Raw genomic sequence first — 9,106 nt, forward strand, 5'->3', positions numbered from 1 at the left:
TTACAATCAAGGACACTTAGCAGCGACAGCATCACTGAACTGCCACAATCTCAGCCAGAATGGCTCCAGCAGCATCTCTGACCCAGTGCCTTACAAAAAGTGGGTCAGGTACGAAACCAGAAAGAGGTGAAGGAACCTTGTCAGCCTTTGAATTTGACTTGAGAAGCTGCCAAAGTGTAAATAGCAACAGTCACTAACGAGGCCCTAATTCTGCCATCACCAAACTCCTGAATTTCCATTAACTAAGACCCAGGCTCTAAGAGGAAGGAGAAGAGTGGGGGGTGTGTGTGTGTGTGTGTTGGCAAGTACAGGGTTGCATGTAGTGTAAAACACACCCCAAGCATTGAGAATACTAATGGAAGTCTTACTAACCCAACTCCCTTTAACATTTTGCTACAAATTAGATTAGTCCTTTTCTGTCCTGAGAGAGTCAGACTCTCCCCCTTTGGTTCAACTAGATCTGGTGTGGGTTGGCCCAGCACTGAGTGCCAAGCACATAGACTGGCACAGGTGCTGGGGTTGTTCTCTTTGTTTTGACAGGAGAAAAACAAGGGTTATGCATAGAATTGTTTGTAGTGTCAAGGCCTCAGACTAAATTCTTTGGAGCAGGAACTGTCCTCTGCCTTATCCCTTGTACAGGAGCCAGAAGTGGTCATCCCACTTGGCAGCTTTTGTCAGCCCCTAATCAGATTAGTGTGATGTTTGCTCCCTTCTTCTCAAAAAAACAAAGGCTGGACAAACATTTTCCCAATCTGTCATTTTACACCTACCTACAATATTTACAGAGAAAAAGCTTCTTGCTCCTGAGAACAGAGTTAACTCACTTTCAAGCAAAACCCCTCCCAGTTCCATATTAACAAGTGTGAGAGTATGTCCTGAACCCCAGCCCTGGCCTATGAGTTCAGCCTGACACATCTGTAAATGATCTCCAGCAGTGGGATCAGCCCCAAAGGATCAGGCTTGGAAAGGACCACAGCATCCACAGCCTCCAAACCCTGAACCTGAGCCTCTCTCAGGGCATTGGAGACAGCACTGCTCCAGCCACAGGAAGCATGCAAAGGCAGCTTGGAAAGGATTCAGGAAAAACCAATGTTCATTCTGAAGAGAGAGTCTCAGGTCTGGAAGGAGTTGATGCAAAAATCTGCCAGGGATGAGGGAGTTTCAGGTGCTCCCATAGGTACCTCAGGCTGGGAGAACAGGCAGCACCTCCAAAAACAAGAAGCAGCTGAAAAATGGATGTACAGCCCTTGGTGTCAGGTGTGCACAGACAAGGTGGAACTTGTACAGAGCTGCTCTGCACTCAGCCCCATCTCCATCCACAACTCCTGCACTCCCAGCACCATCACCACTAACTTATGCATCAGGATTTTTACAGGAAAGGGATGGGAAAAACCCACAGTTACAATTTGACTCACTCCCAACCTGCTGGCAGAGAACTGCAGAAGAGTGAGCACAACACAGAGAGGCCTGAAGAGACTCTTTGGGTACAAGGATGATGCAGTGGGAGAGGGTCTCAGACTGCAGGGCTCAGCCCAGCTCAGGAGCACAGAGCTGAGATCAGCTCTGCAGGGCACACACACCACGGGGGCACAGAGCCATGGATGTGAGGGAGGGATGGGGTGAGGCTGGGACACATCACCAGTTCATTCCCTTTATAGAGCTGACCTGACAGGACAGGCTCAGAGCTTCCTCCTCAGGAGGAATGTACACAGAAATGTCACACCCCTCCTCCACTCCCAAACCCCCCCAGGGAAGTTTCAGAAGTGCCAGAATCCACAAAGGACACAAGGTGAATCTCATCCTGAGAAATCCTTCTGTTGCTCTTGGAGAAAAAAAACAACAAACCCTTTTGCTGCAAACCCAGGGCTTACCTGAGGGGACAGGGAAGGTCATAAATAGCTTGAGTTCTCCCAAAATACATTTGAGGAAAGGCAAAGAATTACCTCAAGGATCAGGAAAACAGTCATTTTAAACACTGTAAACATGCAGAGTGGCCAAGCTGCCTGCCCCAGTTGCCCCAGCTTGCTCTCAGGATGTTGTCTTGGCTTCTTGAAAGTCTTCTTGTCCTGGGAACAACTGTTTTCCCACCCTGCTGTCCTTAGCTGGCAGCTCCATCACACACCACTGCTGGCTCTGTCCCTTTGGCCACGAAGCTCATTGTCCAGTAATCTGTGCTGGCATAACCTTTGGGAGAGGCAATGGAGAGGCCTTATTAGATGAGCCCATCCTTAATGACTGCTCCCATTTCCCATAAAAGGATGTGGAGATGCTAGAGCTCTTTGGAAAGACACTTCCCTCAGTGAGCACAGGGTTTGTAAACACCCATTGTGTCTGGTGTTAACCCACACTGCTTGGTGTTGACACTGAGCATCTCATGGTATCCCCCTGGGGCTGTTCCAGGCCACAAACTCCCAGGCCAGAAGGATCACTCCTCTGTACTGCAACGAGCAGGCACACACCAGTTTGGAAGTGGCAGTGACACACACACCAATTTGGAGGTGGCAATGGCACACACCACTGCCCCAGGTGCCAGACAGAAAAAAACCCAACTGGAAGTCTCCTGACTCCAAGGGATCCCCCAGACCCTGCACACCACAGCTCTGGTACTCACCAAAATCCCCAGCCTCCAGCTCCACCTTGAACATCTCACAGTGTCCTCTGCATGTGTCCAGAGGTACAACAGTCAGGGTGAGCTGTCCACTTCCAACAGCAAAGAGGCTGTGCAGACTGTAGCTCTAGGATGAGAGGAGAGGATTTCAAAACCCTGGGCAGCTTTCCTTGGCTCTGTCTGACCAAAACTCACTGCCCTGCAGCCAGGAGAGACAGTGCAAGCAACAGGTTTGCTGCTCTCCTGAATTACAAGAGATCACAAAATCACAGCTGAGGTCACTGCAAGGGTCCTCCTCCCCTCCAAGGCAATGCAGGCCCCAAAACCCACAAGAAAACAGAGGAGGAGATCAGGACAGAAGCCTGAAGTGTCACTATCTTCAGTGAAATATCTCCATGGCAGGAATATCAGAATGGATGAGACTTACTGCCTGGAACAGCTCCTAAAATATAACTCTGAAACTCTCAAAACTGCACAAAAAGATCATCCCCTCAGTCAGCTACAGAGCAAGGCCAGACATAAACCTGAATGAAGCTGGGACACCACACAGCCATCCCTGCCCATGGCACAGGGGGTTGGAATGAGATGATCTTTAAGATCCCTTCCAACCTAAACCATTCTGGGATTCCTTCTTTGATTCTCTAACATCTCCACCTGCTGAGGGATATGGATGTGGTGTATCCCCAGCCCAAAGCTAGACACAACTGCAGGGAGGTACATCCATCTTGAGATGTCACTTCACACAGGGATGGACACAACTGATACAACCCTATGCCCTTCCTGTCAGGATTGTATCAGCTGAAAATGTCCTGCAGATCCCACAAAGACTTGGAGCTGCTGGAGGACAACACACAGACAGGCAAATAATGTCTCTGGATTGAACTTCTCACCTTGTTCCCCAAATCTGGACGGCGGATGAGGAAGCAGCTCTCCAGGGACACTGTCTTAGGGAAGGACAGCAAAGAGGAATCATGGAAAAATTCCTGCAGAATCCAAGTTTTGTTCACAGATTTGTTCCTAAATACAACAAATCATATTAAAGGAATATTCCACAAGGATAATGTTTGTATTAATAGCTACTTTCCAGGTAAAATTTTTCACACATTCATGGCCTGATAAACAGCAGGACACAGCAGCCCTGGGAGCTAAGAGCAAAATTCAACCTCAGCCTCCAAACTTCTGCTCCTTCCCATCTTCCCCTTGGTTTCTGCAGAACCAGGTACACAGGGAACAAACAGATCATGATGGATGCCTGAAGTTCATTTTCCTCTTCCCTTAAAATGATCTGAGTCGTTGACAGGATCCATCAATTATAAGAGGAGCAGAAAAGTGGCATTGTACACAACCACAGCTGAAACCACGTGGGGTTGGGGGGATCCAAGTCTATTCTCCAGACCAGGAGATGTAACTGGAAAAGGCACTGTGGGGCTTGTTATTTTTACATCCCTGTCTAGTGGCTTGACAAGATTAATCCTTCTGTACCCTGACCATCACTTGCTCTGCAACCTGAGAGAGCTCCGAGTTGTCCACATGTCTTGTAGCCACACTAAAAGCTTTGGCAAAAATCAGGGGCAAGATTAGGGTTGGCCATGTTTCCTGCAGGAGACCAAACACCAATTGCAGCATTCCTTGGCTTCCTGTTACTTCTCAGTGTTGGCAAAAGTCATGGCATCACTTTGTGGGTATCACTAACTGTGGAGGATTTCCACTGAGCAGACAGAGGTGATTAGAAATGTGAACCAGTTGCCTCAGGTGATCAGACCACAGCCCAGGTAATTAATGCACAGCTTGAAGAACTGGACTGAGCAGCCACTGGGACATTTTTGTCCTGTAAGGGGAGCAATACCTGAAGTCCAACCCACAACATTTAATTTTTGGGGGGCAGAAGTCTTGTCCTTGGAACAAATCAGTGCCAGCAAGCAGACAAAAGCTTGAAACCCACTCCTGTTCTCCTTCCCTCCAGTTAAAGCACTGGTGTTTCACACAGGCAGGGCCTGGGCACCTCCTGCAGAAAGAATAGTCCATCTATCACCTTTTATCTTTGACTCACCGGGGGGAGAAAAATGGGCAGCTCCACGGTTCAGCTGAATTTTCTTCTATTATAACCTCTGCCAGTTCTGGATCCTGAGACTGAAAATGCTTCAGCTCTTCATAGGAGAGATGCTGCCCTGTCTTAAAGGACATGAAACAAAGATAAAAGCTGTGCACCTAAGTTTCCTCCTATTTCCACCCTGACAAAGAACATTCAGGAGTGACAGCCATCTAGACTGTCACATTTCCAAATACACTGATCATTAGGCAGAGGAACAACTTGCTAAGGATGCACTGAGCTCTCACCCCCCACATCTTTACACTGGGGTGAAACATCATCTTAGACATGTGTTCTACCTCAATCAGCAGTTTGAGTTTGTGAGTGAAAACCCTGGGCAAGGGTCTTTGGCTGGGGCTGTTCAAGAATTTGGATTAATCAGCTTTACATGCATTACCTTGATTAGGAAAGGCTGATGCTTTGCTGATAGCTCACTCAAGTCTGTCACAATCTGAAGGCTTTTCACAGCAGAACAGACTGTGCAGTTTGCAGGAAGTGCAGAAGTGTTCTGTCTGCAACCTGCTGCCCACCAGTCCTGGCATTCTAGGGAAGAAACAAGAGAAATGTGTTTAATGAGAGCAAAATTGAAATGGAGACAGACTCGATGATAAACTCATTATCCCTAACATGAAACACTGAGATTTCTTCTAGTTTCTGATGGCTGTAACTCAAAAAGAACAAGCTGCATCAAGCAGGGAACTTGAGAGAAGAATGGTGTCATTTTGGTTGTGAGAAATGGAAGAGCTCCATGGAAATTCCACTTCACATACAAACGTTGTAGCAGTGATAGCTCTGGTTCTTCAGCCTTAATCTAACAGGAGATGTTTAACTCAGACAGTGGCAGCAAACCCATCCCAGTGCCTGATCTGGCAGGGTGGGTTAGGAAAAACCCAAGGCCTGGGACACATCTCACATGAAACACCCAGAAATGTCTCCTCAGCACAGACCCACTCATCCCTGGGACTGCCAGCACAGGTCAAACAGCTCCATCCATGTCTCCTGGACATTGCTGCAGGCAACACACTTGGGAGACAGAGAGGATCGGTCAGGGAAGGAAAATAAAGTTGGAAAAAAAGGATTCACAGCAGCTTTCCAGGGGCAAAAAGACCCGGCACAGCCTGTTACTGCCATCACAATTTCCAGCCACGCTCCTGCACATGGGTAATAACACATGAAGAACACTTAATAGGGAAGCTCTGGCTTTATTTTCCTCTCTGACATCTGCAACAGGCAATGAGGAATGTTATAGAGGAATTAGGTTCATTGGGATATAACAACAAGGAGCAGGCTGGGATTCATTTTGCTTTTTTCTTGCTGGATATTTCCAGTCAACTCCCAAATGCTGCATTTCCCACCCTACTGCTGAGATATGGACTGAAAGGATGAGGATATAATTCCTAGTCTTGCTGGAAGACATGTCTACACTGCTTTCAGGGAAAGGGGGGAAAAAAGGCAAAACAAAGTGTAAAATCCTCCTCGCAAGCAGAAGTCCCAGTCCCATGAGAAACTGCTCCAACGTACTTTCCCTCCCTGCTCACAAGAGAAAAAAGAAAATCTTTGTTCCACTGCCTGTAGAAAGCTTCAATTTTACAACAACAAAAAAAACTCAACTCACAAAAAACAGCTGGTCAGTGACAGGAAACAAAAGGCTGAAAGATCTCACCAGAGAAAGGGCAGTCACCATCAAGAGAACAAGAAAACATATCTTATGGGCTGTCATCACACAGGGAGCAGCAAGGCTATAATTTCTCCCTGGCCAAAACTTACAAACCTCATCCCAGAGCATTAAGCACACTCATCCCCAAATTTTCTCTCTGGGCTCAGGGCATTACCCCAGTAAGGGGATGCTAATCAGCTTGACAGTACAGAGCTTGATTCCTCTTTTGAGCCAGGCTAGGATATTTGCATTCTCAATTGCTCAATTCAGGAGGTGATTTCTTTTCCCCATGAATAACAGTTGAGACGCATTTCAAATGCTGCAAGTGGGGTTGTGGGATTTTTTTCTTTTTTTTTTTTTTTTGGTAATTAATCTTTTAGATTTATTGTGGAGGGTGTTAGTCTGTGCACCAGCATGTGTGTGACTGGCATGACAAGTACAGGCAGTGCCTGCCCTTCCCAGGCAGGGTGGGAGGAGAGGCAGCACACAGAGGAACCAGCACATTAGGGACCAGGGCAGGATTCTACCCAGGATGCTTATCCTCTCTCTTCTTACCCTCCCTGCATTCCTTTTACATTATCACCCTGGCCAGACACCCTAGGGGATTATTTTGGTGGAAGCCTGAGTGATGTCTGTGCATACACACAGTCTGCTCAGGGATGGGAATGGAAGATGCTTAAGCTCAGCACAACTAGCACACCATGGTCCCATCCACTCACATGCAGACACTGCAGTGCTGGGCGTGGGGAATCATCCCTGTGGAGCTGGAGTGCAGCTGAGCAGCTGGAGCAGTGATACATCCAGTGATGCATTACATGACACAAGAGCAGACCAGTCCCAACCAGCATCTCCTCTGTGCTCTCAGCCCCTTTTGGAGGGGCAACCTTCAGTTTGCCAAACCACAGAGTCAGATTAGATGGTAGGAAAAATGTTTTCCCTGTGAGGATGTTCAAGTACTGGAATATTGCCCATGGAGGTGGTGGAGTCACCATCCCTGGAGGTGTTTAAGAGGTGTCTGGACCTGGTGCTGGAGGATATGGTTTAGGGGTTACAGCAGTGACAGGTTAATGGTTGGACTCGATGATTTTAGAGTCTCTTCCAACCAATTCTACGATTCTATGCCCAGGGAGGTGGTGGAGTCCCCTAGAAGTGTTCAAGAGGTGTCTGGACATGGCACTGGTTTGGGGTTTAAGGGTTAGAGCAGTGACAGGTTAACAGTTGGACTTGATCTTAGAGGTCTCCTCCAACCTTGCTGATTCTAAGCACCAGCTCAGTTCCCCACCAGCCATACCCACCTAATATTTGCTTTTATGCATTATTAGTTCTCCAGAACAAGATGTGACTTCTCCCCTGTGCCAGGATTGCTCCTAGCAGAGCCAAGACTGAGACTTCCAACTGCTAACGCAGCACAGACCAAGAGATAACAACTTTCCCTTCAAACACCAGCTATGATTAATGCCACAAGGAGTTTATGACTCTACTTTCCACTATGCAGAAAAATAATTTTCAGCTCACAATCAATTTAACATGAGTACCCCTCCCTTCTTGGCCCTTTGCACAGAGGATCTCCCAAACTTTTGGCTGCTCCCAGCACTACAGAGGGGTGTGTGTGCACAGCCCCAGAGCTGCTGGGTGTGGACAAGCAGATTGGAAGCTGAGAGGTTGCTGAGAAGACCTGGCCCTGCTTTCTGCCCCTTGCAGCAAAGCAAATTAACTGATGGAAACTTGCCCACATGGATGGGAGAGCAGGATCTCAGCAAGTCCTGCTCTCTTTAGGGACCATATGGAGGGCGCAGGAGCAGTTTGCCAGTGCAGCAGGTTCAAAGGGAAGTCTCTAGCAGGGGAACCTTTTGTTCCTGCAGGACACAGAGCCAAGGGCTGCTCCTGACCCTAACCAAGTGTTGAAAACAGAAAACCTCCTGTGTGTAGCACTGCAGGTGCTGAGGCAGCTTGTTGGCTCCTCACCAAGCTGGTTTGCTCCCCAGCACTCAGGGCTGCAAGGCTGGAGCAATCTCCAGCAGGCAAGGGACAGCTAGGGATGCACAGGGAAGCCTGGTCCCAGGGAAGGGAGATTCCCTCAGGACTTCACAGCCCCCCAAGTGATGTGTCCACAGGAGCTGTTGCTGCCATCACCCACAATAACTCGAAGGAAGCTCACCAGAGAGGTGGTTAATGTACTAAGCAGCTCCACAACCTGCAAAGATTGGGTCCAGACCCCCAGCTCCTCTTTCTGAGGATGAGACTATTCCCCAGTCCCACCACATACCTCACTAGAGACCAGTCCTAGGAGTATTCTAGCAACTTCAGCAAGCCCAGGATGAACTCTGGGCTCCCAGAAATGGCTGGGCACTGAGTATTCCCAGGACATTTCTTTGTCCTTTCTCTTGCACAAGCTTGGCTGTTTCATTAAAAGGTCATTCTGCCCCTCTGTCCCACTCAGGTGAGACCTCACCTGCAGTGCTGCCTCCAGCTCTGGGGTCCCCAATAAAAGAAGGATGTGGAGCTGCTGGAGAGAGTCCAGAGGAGGCCACAGGGATGCTCCAAGGGTAGAACACCTCTGCCCTGGAGCCAGGCTGGGAGAGCTGGGGGTGTCCAGCCTGGAGAGAAGACCCGGGGAGACCTTAGGGCCCCTTCCAGTGCCTCAAGGGGCTCCAGGAGAGCTGCAGAGGGACTTGGGAAAAGGGATGGAAGGACAGGACACAGGGAATGGCTTCCCACTGCCAGAGGGCAGGGATGGATGGGATATTGGGAA

The 9,106-nt window shown here is 48.6% G+C and overlaps 1 protein-coding gene across 1 annotated transcript in view; it reads right to left on the reverse strand.

Annotated features, from left to right (window-relative positions):
- Positions 1 to 1,901: 1,901 nt before the first annotated feature.
- LOC103804264 (chromosome unknown open reading frame, human C6orf89) overlaps positions 1,902 to 9,106 on the reverse strand; it is a 16,152-nt gene continuing 8,947 nt past the window's right edge. The window contains exons 3-7 of the mRNA XM_009076867.1: positions 5,095 to 5,240; positions 4,659 to 4,780; positions 3,499 to 3,625; positions 2,612 to 2,735; positions 1,902 to 2,184 (exon numbers count right to left, since the gene is read on the reverse strand). Coding sequence (XP_009075115.1) covers positions 2,099 to 2,184; positions 2,612 to 2,735; positions 3,499 to 3,625; positions 4,659 to 4,780; positions 5,095 to 5,240 — 605 coding nt within the window. The 3' untranslated portion in view covers positions 1,902 to 2,098. The remainder of the gene's footprint in view (positions 2,185 to 2,611; positions 2,736 to 3,498; positions 3,626 to 4,658; positions 4,781 to 5,094; positions 5,241 to 9,106) is intronic.

Source organism: Acanthisitta chloris, unplaced genomic scaffold (genome assembly GCF_000695815.1).
Source record: "Acanthisitta chloris isolate BGI_N310 unplaced genomic scaffold, ASM69581v1 scaffold1536, whole genome shotgun sequence".
Classification (NCBI taxonomy): Eukaryota; Metazoa; Chordata; class Aves; order Passeriformes; family Acanthisittidae; genus Acanthisitta; species Acanthisitta chloris.